The sequence below is a fragment of the Piliocolobus tephrosceles genome, chromosome 16, assembly GCF_002776525.5.
Source record: "Piliocolobus tephrosceles isolate RC106 chromosome 16, ASM277652v3, whole genome shotgun sequence".
NCBI lineage: Eukaryota > Metazoa > Chordata > Mammalia > Primates > Cercopithecidae > Piliocolobus > Piliocolobus tephrosceles.
The window spans coordinates 61,597,418-61,616,646 of NC_045449.1; the positions used below are offsets into that span (position 1 = coordinate 61,597,418).

The 19,229-nt window shown below is 40.9% G+C and overlaps 1 protein-coding gene across 13 annotated transcripts in view; it reads left to right on the forward strand.

The window, feature by feature from the left end:
- BPTF (bromodomain PHD finger transcription factor) overlaps positions 1–19,229 on the forward strand; it is a 150,446-nt gene that overhangs the window by 63,473 nt on the left and 67,744 nt on the right. For all 13 annotated transcript variants that reach the window (XM_026456756.2, XM_026456754.2, XM_026456753.2 and 10 more), the window contains 6 exons: positions 814–1,001; positions 2,238–2,593; positions 2,895–3,026; positions 13,588–13,717; positions 14,497–14,635; positions 18,184–18,363. In XM_026456756.2, the coding sequence (XP_026312541.1) occupies positions 814–1,001; positions 2,238–2,593; positions 2,895–3,026; positions 13,588–13,717; positions 14,497–14,635; positions 18,184–18,363 (1,125 nt within the window). The remainder of the gene's footprint in view (positions 1–813; positions 1,002–2,237; positions 2,594–2,894; positions 3,027–13,587; positions 13,718–14,496; positions 14,636–18,183; positions 18,364–19,229) is intronic.

The following is a 19,229-nucleotide window of genomic DNA, read 5'->3' on the forward strand; positions in this document are numbered from 1 at the left end:
AGAAAATACAAAAAATTAAGCAGGTGTGGTGGTGCATGCCTGTGGTTCCAGCTACTTGGAAGGCTGAGATGGGAGAACCACCTGAGCCTGGGGGCTTGAGGCTGAGGTGAACTGAGATTGTGCCTCTGCACTCCAGAATGAGACCCTGTCTCAAAAAAAAGAGAAAAAAAATCAGCCAAAGTGAGATTGATCAGTATATGAAGCAGAAATTGCTCCTGTGCAGTTTGTCACTTTAAAAAATTAAATTACTAGGAAAATGTTGAGAGGTCTTTATTAGGTTATAAAACACTAGTTGATTTTTTTATATTGATAAGCATACACAGATAATTATCTAAATTCCCTAGTGGAAAATTCGTGACATTTATGTTTATAAGCTCAAAACTATTTGGTATTTAAACAGAATTTCAGTGGAAATCTTTCGAAAACTTACACCTTTTTATACAGAAATCCATATTGAATATATAAGGCAACACGTTGTTAGTTTGCTTTTTGAATTATTATTATGTTTTTGTTCCTTGTAACTTTGTAGCAGCCCTTCCTGTTTTCACATAGATGAGCTTTGAAACAGATAACCTAGCATGTTTGAATTTTTTGTGGAATAATAGATGACTCAGTAAAGTTACGACATTTTCTTTTAAGTGAAAAACTTAAGGATTAATGATACTTGCTTTGCCATTCAAGGGCTTTTTAAAAAATCTGTTTACTTTGTGGATTTTTACATAGACACCTGATATGAGTTTTGGTGAAATAAGGTGGTTATAATTATTTACTTATTGTCAGCAATTGCTTTGTGGCCTTCTCATTTGACAATAGGTGATTTCAAATCGGAGAAGTCCAATGGGGAGCTCAGCGAATCTCCTGGAGCTGGAAAAGGATCATCTGGCTCAACTCGAATCATCACCAGATTGCGGAATCCAGATAGCAAACTTAGTCAGCTGAAGAGCCAGCAGGTGGCAGCCGCTGCCCATGAAGCAAATAAATTATTTAAGGAGGGCAAAGAGGTGTGTTCTTTCTGTTTAAAAGAAACATCTATTTCCAAAGCTATAGTAGGTAACAAGATTGAAAGCATTAGGCTTTATAAGTATAGTTGCATACCCAAATTTCAGTCAAGGGATAAAAATGCTATAAATGGCTGATACGCTTTCTTACTACGTGATCAGCTTTATTCTACGTATCATTCTAAAGAATTAAAGCCTTCTTTACACATATGAATAGGCTATTTTGGGTTTATGGTTTATTAAATAACTGTAGGTGATTCACTGCTCAGTTCTAGCTATGATCACTTCAGGTGAACCTGCAGCTGAAGAATGAGGCTTACCCATTGATAGCAGAGTACTGTGGATAGGACAGCATGGCATCCCAGCTCTGATCATGAACAATGAGATTAGAGCTAGGACTCGGTATCTCTGTCCTTCAGCCAGCCATGGTGACAGGACATGGCCCCAACTGTGTCTCCCATATTCGAGAATTATTTTCAGGGTAGATATGCAAGAATAAATGATGTTCTTAACATCACAGCAATTGCTTAAAAGCAGTGACTTTCATACTTCTTTGTGACTCTGACCCTCAGTCACACACACATTTTTCCATAGCAGTCTGGTACACATATTCAAAAGCTTTCTGAAATAGTGTTTTACCTTATTATGTGGGAAGCACTCTGGTATTTTCTGTGGTAGCCTATATTGCATTACATTTTATTTTTTAAAAAGCTGAATAAGACCCACTGTTTATTTCATAGTCCATTAAGAGTTGGGACCAACTGTTTGAAAATACTATTTTGAAGTATCCATGGGGTCTTACACTATAGCTAGAATGATAAAAGGACCCGAAAGGATGTTTTTAGGAATATAGTTTTTGGGGGTAGTACATGCAATGCCCTTCTTTTCTCTTAAGTGTACGTTATATACTTGAAAAAAAAGGTAGGTGAGTAATTTATATGTATGGTTTCATGTGTATATTTGAAGTATTAATACATGAAAACAGTGAATAATAGTATCTGGCATGTAATAGGTACTTAATATGTGTTAGTTTTCTTTCTGCAGGCATGTCTTGGTTGTTTAATTGTAAACAATTAGCTTTAGCTTTTAACTTAGCTTTTAGACTTCAAAAGTTCTGTCATAAGATTTATCTTAACTTACTTTGAGTGATTAATTTTAATTATTGAAAGACAGTTGATCAGATGAAATTTACATCTTTGATTGACATAAATAATGCAGTCTTTTTATGTTTTTGGTCAGGTACTGGTAGTTAACTCTCAAGGGGAAATTTCACGGTTGAGCACCAAAAAGGAAGTGGTCATGAAAGGAAATATCAACAATTATTTTAAATTGGGTCAAGAAGGGAAGTATCGCGTCTACCACAATCAATACTCCACCAATTCATTTGCTTTGAATAAGCACCAGCACAGAGAAGATCATGATAAGAGAAGGCATCTTGCACATAAATTCTGTCTGACTCCAGCAGGAGAGTTCAAATGGAACGGTTCTGTCCATGGGTCCAAAGTTCTTACTATATCTACTCTGAGACTGACTATCACTCAATTAGAAAACAACATCCCTTCATCCTTTCTTCATCCCAATTGGGCATCACATAGGTAAAGGAAACTAAGGTTAATTTATTGCTGTAGATATACTAAATGTTTATAAAATGATTGTTGTAGATGTGCGCTTGAAAACGTCATTACCAGTGAGTTGAATGAAGTCAATGTGGTCAACAGACAGGACGTTAGAGGCATGAGTGTACTTCTAACTTACTGAACCAACACCACTATTTGGAGGATTAGGAGTCAGAGTCTTTATTCCTGGAATCAGATGGAGGCCAAAGTTACAACTACTGTGCTTTTAACTTAAGGTCAACCTAGTGAAATAATTTCTTTCATTTCTTCTGAAATACAGGGCAAATTGGATCAAGGCAGTTCAGATGTGTAGCAAACCCAGAGAATTTGCATTGGCTTTAGCCATTTTGGAGTGTGCAGTTAAACCAGTTGTGATGCTACCAATATGGCGAGAATCTTTAGGACATACCAGGTAAGTGAATTCTGAGCCTTGTAAATGATGTTGGGCTCCCTTTTGAAATACTAGCATATTAATAATGAAAGTTAGGGTATTTAAGAGGCCATATTGAAGACTTTACCTTTGGTCTCATTTTCTTCCTACATAAGTTGTAAACATTAATGAATATTATTAGTTCTTTTTTTTTTTTTTTTTTTTTTTTTTTGAGACAGAGTCTTGTACTGTCGCCCACGCTGGTGTGCAATAGCGCAATCTCAGCTTGCTGCAACCTCTGCCTCCCGGGTTCAAGCGATTCTCTTGCTTCAGCCTTCTGAGTAGCTAGGATTACAGGCACCCCCCACCGTGCCCAGCTCATTATTTGTATTTTTAGTAGAGACATGGTTTGCCTGTGTTGGCTAGGCTGGTCTTGAACTCCTGACCTTGTGATCTGCCCGCCTTGGCCTCCCAAAGTGCTGGGATTACAGGAGTGAGCCACCACACCCTCCATGAATATTAGTTCTTATTTGCCATACAGGATTGTGATGAAGATCAAAAGAGATCTGGTATATGAAAGTTTGAAATATTTTCTAAAGTAGCATTTTTATTGACTAGAAAGAACGCTCATGTTTTTTAGTATTTATTCTAGAATCTTGTAGGCAGTATGCTGGGAATCTGATTTATATCCTTTTTTAAAGTTCAGTGTCCAACCAAAGATCATGTAGCTCCTGAGTAGACCCAGGGCTGTGCAACTTGAACAGATGATTAAAAAGAAAGAAAATTTTGTGACTTGAATCTACTTTTTAGCCCTGATAGACTTGCTTTGTAACTTTAGTCTTTAAAAAGTTATTGTTACAAAACTAAGGTTATGGTAATGGAAAGAATATTTAAGGGCATAAAGCAAAAAGTCAGAACTATTTTATCTTCCCTGCCCCCATCTTTTCTACAGAGTCCACTCCAAAGGCATAGCCCTATAGCTTTTAAAATGTAAAAAGCCAGGCACAGTGGCTCAATGTCTGTAATCCCAGCACCTAGGGAGACCGAGGTACTAAAAACACAAAAATTAGCTGGATGTGGTGGCACATGCCTGTCTTCCTAGGTACTCGGGAGGCTGAGGCAGGAGAATGGCTTTAACTCGGGAGGCGGAGGCTACAATGAGCTGAGATTGTGCCACTGCACTCCAGCCTGGGTGACAAAGCAAGGCTTCATCTCAAAAGAAAACAAAAGGGACATAAGATATGTTTTTGAGAAAAATAAATTTATGCCTACTAAATGTTTTTCATCTGCTAAAGGTGTGGCTCCCAGTTTTCTTTGGTGTTTCCACCACATACATTTTTTTTTTTTTTCTTTTTCACGTAGAATCTCACTGTCACCCAGGCTGGAGTGCAGTGGCATCATCAGAGCTCACTGCAGCCTTGACCTCCCTGGGCTAAGGTTATCCTCTCACCTCAGCCTCCCAAGTAGTTGGGACTATAGACGCATTCCACTATGCCTGGCTAATTTTTGTATTTTTTATAGACAAGAGGTCTTGTTATGTTGCCCAGGCTGTTCTTGAACTCTGGGCTCAAGTGATCTGCCTGCCTCAGCCTACTGGAGTGCTGGGATTAGTGATACATTTCTGATAATAGCACAATAAGTACAATGGTTGCTATAACAGTTTAGAGAGTGGTTTGACAAAAACAAAGTTAAAAATGCAATTCCACTCCTTCCTAATACAGTAGAGAAACTTTTACCCTGTGTACATGAGAAGACATTATAGTAGGGTGTTCCTTATAATATTATTTCATATGGTGAAATTTGGAAACAATTCCTAAGTACTCATAATCAGGCCTATTTTCTTTTTTGTTTTTGGAGACAGTGCCTTGCTCTGTCTCCCAGACTGGAGTGCAGTGGCGCAATCTCGACTCATTGCAAGCTCCGCCTCCTGGGTTCACGCCATTCTCCTGCCTCAGCCTCCTGAGTAGCTGGGACTACAGGCGCCCACCACCACGCCCAGCTAATTTTTTGTATTTTTAGTAGCGATGAGGTTTCACCATGTTAGGCAGGATGATCTCGATCTCTTGACCTCATGATCTGCCTGCCTCGGCCTCCCAAAGTGCTGGGATTATAGGCATGAGCCACCGCGCCTGGCCAATCAGGCATGTTTAAATTGTGTTATTTCATAATGGACTGTTACATAGCAGTGAAAAACACACTAGAGCAACGAGTGTCGAGATTGAATCTCGTAAGTTTACAATAGAATGAAAACATTTGGAGAGGGTAGGAGGGGCACAAGGGTTGTAAAATTACCTATTGGGTACAGTGTTTACTATACAGGTAATGAGTAACTAGAAACTCATTTCCCCTCAGTGCGTATGCACATATACCCCTTGAATCTGAAATAAAATAAAAATTTTAAAACAGAAAACAGTTCCGTCACTAAAAATACATCAGGATAAATGTGGATACCACATATATTTGTGTAGAGTTTAAAAGCGTGTGTGATAATACAATGTTACAGTATTGTTTAGGAATATAGACATTTGTAAAATTTTAAACACAAGGGCTATATACTTGAAAGGTAAGAAATACACTTCTAAATAAATAAATGCTCAAATATAAGTCATAATGGAAACTAGAACACATTTTGATCTGGATGTTCATGAAGGTACTACATACATTGAAATTTGTGAGATGCAATTAAAGACTTCCCAGGAGAAGTTGCTAGCTTTTAGTGCTCATATTAGGAAAGAAACTGCGAATTAATTAGCTAGGGGTACATCTCAAGGAACCAAGCTAAAGAAAGAAAATATTAAAGATGAGCAAATGTGATGAAATAGAAAACAAATATAGCTTAGGATCCCATTATGTTTTATAAACCTCTGATAAGATTATCAAGGGGGGAAAAATAATACAGCACAAATAATCAATATCTAGAATAAAAACACGGTGGCTCACGCCTGTAATTCCAGCACTTTGGGAGGCCAAGATGGGTGGTCACCTGAGGTCAGGAATTTGAGACCAGCCTGACCAACCTGGAGAAACCCTGTCTCTATTAAAAAAAAAAACAAAACAAAAAAACGAAATTAACCAGGTGTGGTGGCACATGCCTGTAATCTCAGCTACTTGGAAGGCTGAGGCATGAGAATCACTTGAACCCGGGAGGCGGAGGTTGCGATGAGCCGAGATCGTGCCATTGCACTCTAGCCTGGACAACAAGAGTGAAACTCTGTCTCAAAAAAAAAAAAGTAAAACAAGAGACATACTAACCAATATTTCTGATTCTCTTTTATTTGAAGTTGGAATTTTAAAGCCTTCACAGTACTAACACAGTATTCCGGTTTTCTACATCCACAAAGAAAGGGTTCCACCTAGGAGTGGACCAAGATGGTGGAATCGAAGTCCCAGCCTGATCATGCCCCACCTTGCATTCCCACCGCCACAGAAAGGGGCCCACCGAGCTCCCTTTGGGTGGGGGAAGGGTTGGGAAGGACGCCACAGTGATCTCAGTCCTTAGTAGGGCAGAAGCCACACTCTTAGGCAGAAGAAGGATTTCTGGTTGTTTATCACTGCACCTGTCATTAAGGTGATGGCAGGACCAGATGATTTCATAAGGTTTTTCTTAAGTTACGGGAACCAGATAGTTCTATTTAAACTTTTCTACCAGAAGAGAAAAAGGAGGAAATTTTACAGATTATTGTTTCTGTTAGTGTGAAACTGTTAGAAAACTTGATAAATAGAAATAGACAAATAGAAAATTATGGCCCTGTCTCCTTTATTAATATTTATTATAATTAATAGCAAATAGGTGTATCTATAAGAAATCTGAAAATATTGATATGCAGATATATTCAGGAGTAAATTTAAAGAATAAGAAACCATGGCTAAATTGGCTTCACCTTAGACACCAATCTCCAATACTAGGAGATTACTAATATCATACTATTTTAAGAAGTCAAAGAAGGCCAGGACTCAATGGCTTACACCAATAATCCCAACACTTTGGGAGGCCAAGGCAAGTGGATCACTTGAGCCCAGGAGTTTTAATACCAGCCTGGCCAACGTGGTGGAACCCCATCTCTATGAAAATTTAGCCAGGCATGGTGGTGCACACTGTAGTCCCAGATACTAGGAGACTGAGGCAGGAGAATCAGTTGAACCTAGTAGGCAGAGGTTGCAATGAGCTGAGATCGCACCACTGCACTCCATCCTGAGCAACAGAGCAAGACACTGTCTCAAAAAGAAAAAAGTCAAAGAAAGGAAACCTTTTGATCATCTTATTAGATGCCAAGAAGGTTTTTTGTCTAAGTTCATTATTATTTATTGTTTTTTTTTTTAATTTTTTTACATTTTTTTTGGTAGAGATGGGGTCTCCCTATGTGACCCAGACTGATCTTGAATCTCTGACCTCAAATGATCCTCCCACCTTGGCCTCCCAAAGTGCTGGGATTACAGGTGTGAACCACTGCACCTGGCCTATTTATTCATTTTTTAAAAAACTCTTAGATAAGTATGAATGTATGAAGTCTTTTTTTTTTTTTTGAAGATGTATTTCAAACCAAATTATTATGCCTTTTGGTGAAACCCTTGAAGCATTCCCAGTAACTTTGAGGTGGAACAAAATAGATAACCACTATTGGCTGGGTGAGGTGGCTCTCCCACCTATAATCCCAGCACTTTGGGAAACCAAGGCAGGAGAATCGCTTGAGGCCAGGAGCTGGAGGCTGCAGTGAGCAATAACTGTGCCACTGCACTTCAGCATGGGCAAGAGAGTGATACCCTGTCTCAAAAAAACAAACAAAAAAATTGTCAACATTATATTTTAACATTTTCTAAAAGTACCAGGAAATGCAGTTTGCCAAGAGAAATAAAACTTATAAATATTGTCAAGATACACAATTATTATATGCAGTTGATCTAATTAATTAACACATATAATTTTGTTCCACGCTGAACTCCACCAAAGCTGTCGCCAAATTTTTTAAAAATTACAGACCCACGGGGAGAAGGGGAACAACAGAAAATACACCACGTATAAAATTGCAGAAGCAATAATGCAGGTAGACAAATGGCAGCCTACCCACAAAGGCCAAATCCCAAGTCAATGGCATAAACAATCTTCAAAAGATCCAAAAACAGGAAGTACATAGCCAACCACTTTGGATGCTTGGCTGTAGCAGACCTGTTTTATGCTGCAGTCACGACAGATACCTTGATTGTGGTGAGTCCTGTATCTTCCAGAGTTTGCTCATGATCTCACCCACTGATTTCACCAAAAGAGGTCTGTGAACTTTCCTGAAAGTTAAAGCCAGACTGTGACCCAGAGAGAAGTTTGTATTTTTCTGGAAACCTTCTTTGATAGTAACAAAACTGCTCTGTGCAGGTAGTTTTATACTTGATGCTGAGTTTTGTTTTGTTTTGTTTTGTTTTGTTTTGTTTTGTTTTGTTTTGTTTTTGAGACAGAGTCTTGCTCTGCCGCTCAGGCTGGAGTGCAATGGTGCAGTCTCAGCTCACTGCAACCTCCACCTCCCGGGTTCGAGCGATTCTCCTGCCTCAGCCTCCTGAATAGCTGGGATTATAGGCACGTGCCTCCACAACCGGCTCATTTTTGTATTTTTAGTAGAGACGGGGTTTCACCGTGTTGGCCAGGCTGGTCTCCAACTCCCAACCTCGTGATCTGCCCATCTCGGCTTCCCAAAGTGCTGGGATTACAGGCGTGAGCCACCACGCCTGGCCTATGCTGAGTTTTCAAAAGCCAAACTTTATACTGTTTGGGATGCACACACATAGATTCTAAAAGTATAAGGAAAAACAAGAGAATGTTTACCACAAAAGTACTGATTGCCAGGGAGTTGGACACATAAGCATCTGATGTATTGGTTGTAGATAGAGTTACATTTCTTTTTTTGTTGTTGTTGTTGTTGAGACGGAGTCTCGCTCTGTCGCCCAGGCTGGAGTGCAGTGGCCGGATCTCAGCTCACTGCAAGCTCCGCCTCTCGGGTTTACGCCATTCTCCTGCCTCAGCCTCCCGAGTAGTTGGGACTACAGGCGCCCGCCACCTCGCCCGGCTAGTTTTTTGCATTTTTTTTTTTTTTAGTAAAGACGGGGTTTCACTGTGTTAGCCAGGATGGTCTCGATCTCCTGACCTCGTGATCCGCCCGTCTCGGCCTCCCAAAGTGCTGGGGTTACAGGCTTGAGCCACCGCGCCCGGCCACGTTTCTTAACCTGGTTGCATTTTACATATTTTGAAAAATTATAATGAAGGAATAATTGTGTGTGTGTGTGTGCATGTCTGTGTCTGTGTGTTTTGAGACAGAGTCTTGCTCTGTCACCCAGGCTGGAGTGCAGCGGTGCCATCTCAGCTCACTGCAACCTCCACCTCCCGGGTTCAAGCAATTCTCTTGCCTCAGCCTCCCGAGTAGCTGGTATTACAGACAAGTACCACTATGCCTGGCTAATTTTTGTATTTTTAGTAGAGACGGGGTTTTGTCGTGTTGACCAGTCTGGTCTCAAACTCCTGTCCTCGAGTGATCCACTCTCCTCAGCCTCCCAGAGTGCTGGGATTACAGGTGTGAGCCACCACATTTGGCCAAATGTAACAAGAAATATTCAAGGCCTGTGTAAAGCAATCTTTAGGCTAGGCGTGGTGGCACACACCGGTAATCCCAGCACTTTGGGAGGTGAGGTGGGAGGATCGCTTGAGCCCAGGAGTTCAAGACCAGCCTGGGCAACATAGGGAGACCCTGTCTCTACCAAAATAATAATTAATTAAAAAGTTAAGCAATCTTTAAAGCTTAACTAAAGACATGAAGGATACTTTGGAAGTAAGATTTTCCATCCTGGAGCAGGGGAGTTTTGACCAAAATGAAACTAATATTTGATCTAGAAAAGTTAATGTGCAAGAATACTGAGCACAGTAGCTCACGCTTATAATTCTAACACTTTGAGAGGTTGAGGAAGGAGGATCACTTGAAGTGAGGAGTTTGAGACCAGCCTAGGCAACATAGCAAGACTCTGTCTCTACAAAAAATTAAAATTGGCCAGGCGTGGTGGTGTGCGCCTGTAATGCCAGCTACTTGGGAGGCTGAGCCCAGAGGAGGAGGATATCTTGAGCCCAGGAGTTTGAGGCCGAGGTGAGCTATGATTGCGCCATTGCACTGCATCCCAGGCAACAGAGTGACAACCTATCTTTAAAAAAAAAAGGAAAAAGAAAGTTATTGTGTAAGAATAGCCAAAAGGGGAAAAAATAGATGTTAATGAAAAAGGTACTAGATATTAGAGCACATTTTGAAGCTTCATTAATTTGTTCTACAGAAGAAGCAAATCAGTAGATAAATACAGAATCCAAAAATAGACCTAAGCATGGAGATTCAGCTGTGGTAGCATTACACATCACAAAGGGAAAGCATGTTTGGGAAAATATCACTTAGATCTCTGCCTTAGCAAAAAAACATTTAGATTGATGAAGAATTGTTAACCCCAAAACCCTAAAAACAAAAGAGAACTTCAATAAGAAAGCATGAATTAATTTATGTTTTTATTGTGATACTTTCTTTTTAAACAGATAAAAAGTCCAGATGCCGTAGAGGAAAAAAGTGGATACGTGTATTTAAAATTCTTAGTGGAAAATTGTTACTGTAATCAAACTCAAAAGACATGACAAACTGAGGAAAAATATTTGTACCACAAATGGAAAATTTTCTTAATTGACAAAGACCTTTTATAAATGAAAAGTTCTAATAGTCTAGTACAAACAAGACAAAGGATTTGAATAGGCATTTTGCAGAAAAATAAATATGAAAGGCCAGTACACATAAAAATGATTCCTTCTTTCATAATTAAAAACAATGGGATAGTATATTTTACCTCTCAATTTGACTAACAGTTTAGAAGTTCAGTACTAACTCAGCATGAGTGAAACTGTAGGAGCTCAGGGGGGCTTCACGATTGATGGTAGTGTGGAGCTATGATTGCACTGTTCTGAAGAGCAGTTTGACCCCATATCCATCAGCATTTTCAGTGCAGGAACTTTTGGACCCAGCCATCCCACCACTGAAGGATATAGAGGTGTATTCCCTAGGTTTACCAAGAAGGATATAAAATGTTGTTTGTTACAGCTTTGGCTGTGATAGCAAAACACCACAAAACCCTGAGCCCCACGTGGAGATTGGGAGTGGAGTTGAAGTTCAGTCCATTCTCCTGGTCCGACTTAGTTGATCAAGGAGAAGTAGAAGGAAAATCTGCCACTGGCACACCCACCAGCATGCTACTCTGGGATAGGTAGCATCACAGATTAGCCATAATACTGCCTAACTGGCCTTGCTTCCTCCGCAAAGGGAAGCCTTTGCATTTAATGATAAAAGGGACCTCTTTGCCTCGGGGACACCAAGAACACAACTGAGCACGCTGCCCAACTGTGAGCTCCTAGGGTGTCACTGCGCCAGAGTCCTTTAGACCGTGCTCCATTCCTGGCCTCTCAGCAAAAATGGCCCAGTTGCCATGCTGGACCCGGCCTTTCGGAGGCGTATAGAAGACAAGCCCTCAAAATCTCCGTGAGAAATCCTACACAGTCCTTCTGGCATAGTCACCCCGCCTTACTCCTGTAGCCTGAGACTTCAGGTTATCCACTGTATTGTGCCTGCAGAGCTTGTCCTTCTCCTTAGTTCCAAGTGTGTTGCCAGAGGGATGGAATTTGAGTACATTAGCTCCCAGTGAGGATCTGCTCCCTTTCCCCTCCTCCCATCACCTTATGAGAGACTGTGAAGAGCCTTATGGAGAATGTTTGCTACACCAGTTGAGTGCAGTTAATAGGCATGAGCTGTCAGCCTGGGGGAGACCGTATTGTGGGGACCTACAATCACAGGGACACAAAACCTTAAAAGTGGAGGGGCGAGAAGAAGCAGGGAGAGTGGTGGGGAGTTTTTGGTGGGGGGGAAAGGAGATAAAAAGACGGAAATCTCCTCCCACATCTTTTTGGCATCACTACCCCAAGTTAAAAAAAGGTCTCTATTCTTTCCACAGAACTGTGCATGAGAAATTGGCTGCATTTGGTTAGGGTGTGATAAAAGCAGTTCTTCTGCCACTAGCACTCTTAGAGACAAGAGCTCCTTTCTTTGTAGGTTTTGCTTCGTGTCTGTTTGTGAGAAATATTCTGATTCATGAAAATCTAGTCTAATCCCCTGAATGTAGAGCCTCACCACAGGCCTGGTCTTTACTGGTAGATGCAGTGATTTTCTTTCCTGCCTGAGAAAGCGTTGTGGCCGGTGCCTTGTCTCATGATTTAAGTCAATATGGGCCGACCTTCCTCATCCTCCTTCTCTCTCGAAAGCTGCGGCCCCATGGGCCCCATTCTCTGTGGATGTAAGAAACCTGATTTATGTTAGTAGATCCTGTGAATGCTTTAAAATCCCCAGTGCTTGTGAGAATCAGAAATATTGCTTGATAAAATAAATGTTTTTGTATTCTTTGGTCTTCGTTTTTTGGAAGGAAAAAACTCTGGAAACAAAATATTCTTTTTTTTTTTTTTTTGAGACGGAGTCTTGCTCTGTCGCCCAGGCTGGAGTGCAGTGGCCGGTCTCGGCTCACTGCAAGCTCCACCTCCCGGGTTTACGCCATTCTCCTGCCTCAGCCTCCCGAGTAGCTGGGACTACAGATGCCCGCCACCTTGTCCGGCTAGTTTTTTTTTGTATTTTTTTTTAGTAGAGATGGGGTTTCACCGTGTTAGCCAGGATGGTCTCGATCTCCTGACCTCGTGATCCGCCCGTCTCGGCCTCCCAAAGTGCTGGGATTACAGGCTTGAGCCACCGTGCCCCGCAACAAAATATTCTTTAACAGTTACCTGGTTTAATAAATTGTAGCGTATCCATGCCATGGTATATTTTTTAATTCCTTAAAACATCTGTGTATTTTGATAAGGAAAGATCTTTTAGTGTAATTATCCACTGATTAAAAACTGTGATTGTGTGTGCACTATAAAATACATATGTGTAGGCTGGGCATGGTGGTTCACGCCTGTAATCCCAGCACTTTGGGAGGCCGAGACGGGCGGATCACGAGGTCAGGAGATCGAGACCATCCTGGCTAATATGGTGAAACCCCATCTCTACTAAAAATACAAAAAATTAGCCGGGCATGGTGGCGGGCGCCTGTGGTCTCAGCTACTTGAGAGGCTGAGGCAGGAGAATGGCGTGAACCCAGGAAGCGGAGCTTGCAGTGAGCCGAGATCGTGCCACTGCGCTCCAGCCTGGGTGAGAGCGAGACTTTTTCTCAAAAAAAAAAAAAAAAAAAAAAAAAAGAAAGCATATGTGTGAATATGTAATGGACTGTGTAAGGAGATACATAAATGTTGGTATGTACGTGAAATGTTTTAGGAATAAGTCATAATTATTTGTTATGAGGAGGCATGGAAAGGATAGCATTTCTTGTTTTTGCCTTTTTGTACTCTTTGTCTTTTCTTATTAAGGAATTGTACAACTACAACTAAGTTTTGTCAGTTGGAGTTGTCTGGTTTATAGGATTATAAATAAGTCTGCTTTGTCTTCCTAATTTTTCAGTATTGCATTTTTATCTTTTCTGTTTATTTTTCTAAGTTAACATTGTCTTTCTATCCATGCATTTTTAGGTTACACCGGATGACATCAATTGAAAGAGAAGAAAAGGAGAAAGTAAAAAAAAAAGAGAAAAAACAGGAAGAGGAAGAAACGATGCAGCAAGCAACATGGGTAAAATACACATTTCCAGTTAAACATCAGGTAATTTTTACAACAACCCTTTAAAATAGTGTTAGCCATTTCTGAAACTTTTATCCTGAAACTTTGAATACTAATTTTATTTTACTTTTGACATAGTCTTTTTATTTTATTTATTTATTTATTTATTTTGACACAGAGTCTGGCTCTGTTGCTTAGACTGGAGTGCAGTGGCACAATCTTGGCTCACTACAGCCTCAGCCCCCTGGGTTCAAATGATTCTTCTGCCTCAGCCTCCTGAGTAGCTAGGATTATAGGCATGCAGCACCATGCCCGGCTAATTTTTGTATTTTTAGTAGAGACAGGGTTTCGCCATGTTAGCCAGGTGAGTCTTGAAGTCCTGACCTCAGGTGATCCTCCTGCCTTGGCCTCCCAAAGTGCTGGGATTACAGGTGTGAGCCACTGCTCCTGGCCTACTTTTGACATAATCTTTTAAGTAATATGTTAGGGATGAAGTGCATCTTCGTGGCAAATTTACAAAGCATCAGTTTATCTTAGTAGAATATAGGAGGCTTATGAGGACAATTTGTTGAAGTTGTTATAAAACTGTAAAATTGTGTTAAATTTTACATGCTAAAAAGGAGCATTATTTCATTGATCTGTGATTCCCAGTGAAAACTAAATTGATTAGTAAATTTTTTTGTCCCCACTTGAAAAAACCTGGGAATGATTAGTAAATTTAATTTGCCTGACTTTGAAACTTGTTTGGTAAAAACGTATAAAACCACATGTGGTTTATAAGCATTGTCATTCTTACTGTTTAATGTTTTCATTTACACCAGGTTTGGAAACAAAAAGGTGAAGAGTACAGAGTGACGGGCTATGGTGGTTGGAGCTGGATTAGTAAAACTCATGTCTATAGGTTTGTTCCGAAATTGCCAGGCAATACTAATGTGAATTACAGAAAGTCATTAGAAGGAAGTAAGTAATTAAAATTACGTTTTCTGCATAATTGTTCTGCTTTATATTTCTTATAAATTTGTAGTATATTGACTATATTTTAGATAAAAACATTTTCCTGAAATTTTTAATAGTACTGCAAAATTACCAATTTAGTTTACTAAAACTTTAAAAATTACCTTTATTCACAGGAATTTGATGTCTCAGATTTCCGTAAGATCGTAGAATGGAACTTGTTTTTTAGAAGAGGCCTCAGCTGCCTGATTATCATTTTTCAAAATCTTAGATTCAGGCCAGGCCACCACGTGCAGTGGTTCATGCCTGTAATCCCAGCACTTTGGGAGGCCGAGGCAGGTGTATTACTTGGGAGTTCTAGACTACCCCGGCTAATATGGTGAAACCCTGTCTCTACTGAAAATACAAAATTTACTGGGTGTGCTGGCACATATCTGTGATCCCAGCTACTCAGGAGGCTAAGGCAGGAGAATGGTTTAAACCCAGGAGGCAGAGGTTACAGTGAGCCAAGGTTGCACCACTGCGCTCCAGCCTGGGTGACAAAGCAAGACTGTCTCAAAAAAAAAAAAAAAAAAAAAAATTTCAGGCCAGCCGCAGTGGCTTACACCTATAATCCCAGTGTTTTGGGAGGCTAAGACAGGAGGATCACTTGAGGCCAGAGGATCACTTGAGCCCAGGAGTTCAAGGCCAACCTGGGCAACATAGCAAGACCCCATTTCTACAAATATGTTTTAAAAATTAACCAGGCGTGTTGCCACATGGTGCTACTTGGGGGTCTGAGGCAGGAGGATTGCTTGACGCCAGGAGTTTGAAATTTGCAGTGAGCTACAATTGTGCTGTTGCACTCGAGCATGGATGACAGAGCAAGACTCAATCTCTTAAAAAAAATCTTAAATTCAGTACTAATTCACTTCTTGAGAGTTGTGTATCTGGTAACCTTAGTGTTGTTGCACGTAAGAGAAAACCAGAAAGGAAGTGATAGAGGCTTCCAAAACACTGTCACTTAAATGAGGTTTTTTTGTGGGGGTTGGGAAGTTGTTTTTATTTTTGATTTTGTTTTTTTGAGATGGAATCTCGCTCTGTCGCCAGGCTGGAGTGCAGTAGCATATCTCGGCTCACTGCAACCTCCGCCTCCCAGGTTCAAGCAATTCTCCTGCCTCAGCCTCCCAAGTAGCTGGGACTACAGGCGCACACCACCATGCCCAGCTAATTTTTGTATTTTTTGTAGAGATGGGGTTTCACCATGTTGGCCAGGATGGTCTCGATCTCTTGACCTCAAGTGATCTGCCTGCCTTGGCCTTCCAAAGTGCTGGGATTACAGGTGTGAGTCACTGCTCCCAGCCAAATTTTGTCACTCTTGGTTCGGTTGTCACTAACCACTTTTTAAAATCCTGTAGTGTTTTAAAACAAATCACAGAAATCATGTTTCACCAGAAGTTCAGTACGTATCTCTACATAGACATTTTTTCTATAACCATCATGTCATTATCACACTCAACAAATAAAGTATAATTAATAAATTAATCATCTGATTTTCAGTCCATATTCCACTTGCCCTAGTTGTCTTAGAGGTACCTTTTTACTGTTAGCAGTAAACCAGGTCCAGGCAAGGCCACACATTGCATTTCATGATTTTTCTTCAGTCTTTTATTCTGTTATATAAACTTCAAGGAGTCCAAGAACCATTCAAATAGATTACAAGAATTTATATACATACTTTTTTCCTTGGTAGAGGATCATAGTATTTATCCATTTCTAATAGGGTTCTGTGACACAAAGTATGTTAGAAACTACTAATATGGACTTTCTGGAATCATCGAACAGATTGTGATAATCCTTCATACACGAGTTTTCTTTCATTATATTTTTTTGTGTGTGTGACAGAGTCTCGCTTTGTCAGCCAGGCTGGAGTGCAGTGGAGTGGAGTGGACTGCAAACTCCACCTCCCAGGTTCTAGCAGTTCTCCTGCTTCAGCCTCCCAAGTAGCTGGGACTACAGGCTCGTACCACCATGCCTGGCTAATTTTTGTATTTTTAGTAGAGATGGGGTTTCACCTTGCTGGGCTGGTGTTGAACTCCTGGCCTCAAGTGATCTGCCTGCCTCAGCCTCCCAAAGTGCTGAGATTACAGGCATGAGCCACCATACCCACCCAAATTTTATCACTTTTGTTTCAGTTGTCACTGACCACTCTTTTTTTTTTGAGATGGAGTCTCATTCTGTCATGTAGGCTGGAGTGCGGTGGTACGATCTCAGTTCACTGCAACCTCCAACTCCCAGGTTTCAGCGATTCTCCTGCCTCATCCTCCTGAGTAGGGATCACAGGTGCGCACCACCATGCCTGGCCAATTTTTCTATTTTTAATAGACACGGGGTTTCACCATGTTGGCTAGGCTAGTCTTGAACTCCTTGTCCTAAGTGATCCACCTGCCTTTGCCTCCCAAAGTGCTAAGATTACAGGCATGAGCTACCACATACATCCAAATTTTATCACTCCTGTTTCAGTTGTCACTGACCACTTATTTTTTTTGAGACGTAGTCTCGCTCTGTCACCCAGGCTGGAGTGCAGTGGCGTGACCTCGGCTCGCTGCAGCCTCCGCCTCCTGGGTTCAAGCAGTTCTCCTGCCTCAGCTTCCTGAGTAGCTGGGATCACAGGTGCGCACCACCACGCCCAGGTAATTTTTGTATTTTTAGTAGAGATGGGGTTTCACCATGTTACGGGTCTGAAACTCCTGACCTCAGGTGATCCACCCACCTCTGCCCCGCATAGTGCTGGGATTATAGGCATGAGTCACCATGCCAGCCTGTAGTATTAATGTTTATCTTGTAGCTATGTTACTGAATTACAATTTTTTTTTTTTTTTGGACACACAGCCTCACTCTGTCACCCAGGCTGGAGTAGTGTGGCATGAGCCTCTGCACCATGTCCACTTTTTTTTTTTTTTTAATCCTGCAGTGTTTTAAAACAAATTTCATAAATCATGTTTCACCAAAAATGTTTGTACAAAGTTTTCTGAAATGTCTGAAATTCAGTCATTCCTTCTGTGTTTTAGGTCAGCCAGGCATATAGGATTATATGGTACCTTATACTCAGTAAGACCTTTGTACTTTTTTTTTAAATGAAAAAATGAGGCTGGGCGCGGTGGCTCAAGCCTGTAATCCCAGCACTTTGGGAGGTCGAGACGGGCGGATCACGAGGTCAGGAGATCGAGACCATCCTGGCTAACACGGTGAAACCCCGTCTCTACTAAAAAAAGTACAAAAAACTAGCCGGGCGAGGTGGCGGGCGCCTGTAGTCCCAGCTACTCGGGAGGCTGAGGCAGGAGAATGGCGTGAACCCGGGAGGCGGAGCTTGCAGTGAGCTGAGATCCAACCACTGCACTCCAGCTCGGGTGACAGAGCGAGACTCCATCTCAGAAAAAAAAAAAAAAAAAGAAAAAAAAGAAAAAATGAAACATAACTTGCTGGAAAATACTTGTTTGTTTTCACTAAACTTGACATATTAAAGTACTAATACTGGAAATAACGTTAATTGTGCTATACATGGTTCTTTTTAGCCAAAAATAATATGGATGAAAATATGGATGAATCAGATAAAAGAAAATGTTCACGAAGTCCCAAAAAAATAAAAACAGAACCTGATTCTGAAAAAGATGAGGTAAAAGATTCAGATGCTGCAAAAGGAGCAGACCAAAGTGAAATGGATATCTCAAAGATTACTGAGAAGAAGGACCAAGGTAAGGAGAGTCAGCTGTGGAGGGCAGCCTGGGGGTGATAAGAATGCAGTGGATCGGGGTCCCACCACAGGAAAGGTACTGCGTTGTGTTTTCTTGATAATAGCTTTATTAAAATGTAATTCATATCCCATACAATTCACCCAATTAAAGTGTAAATTCAGTGGTTTTTCGTATAGTCACAAAGTTCAGCCATTATCATGTCAATCTTAGAACATTTTCATAACGTTGAAAAGAAGCCTCATTCATACCCGTTAGCAGTTACTTACCAATCCTTCCCCAAAGTGCCGCCAGCTTAGCGGTCTGCTTTCTGTCTCTCTGGATTTGCCTATTTTGGACAGTCCATAGAAATGGAATCAGGCAATATGTGGTCCTTTGTGGCTGGCTTCATCCACTTAGCATGTTTTTAAGGTTCATCCATGTTGTAGCATGTATCAGTACTTTCTATTTCTGAATGATACTCTATGGATATGCCACATTTTGTTATCCATTCATTAGTTGATGGACATTGGGCTGTTTCCTCTTTTGGCTATTATGAATAATGCTGCTATGAACATTCATGCAGAAGTTTTTTGTGGCCAAGCGTTTTCACTTCTCTTGGAGATATACCTAGGAATGGAATTACTGGATCATATGGTAACTCTGTTTAACCTTTTGAGGAACTACATTGTCTTTTGTAACAAGTCATTTTTTAAAAAACTAGATAAGCTAAATAATGCATGTAGCTAGAGATATGTTATAACTGTAAAAGTCTATACAAGGCCGGGTGCGGTGGCTCAAGCCTGTAATCCCAGCACTTTGGGAGGCCGAGACGGGCAGATCACGAAGTCAGGAGATCAAGACCATCCTGGCTAACACGGTGAAACCCC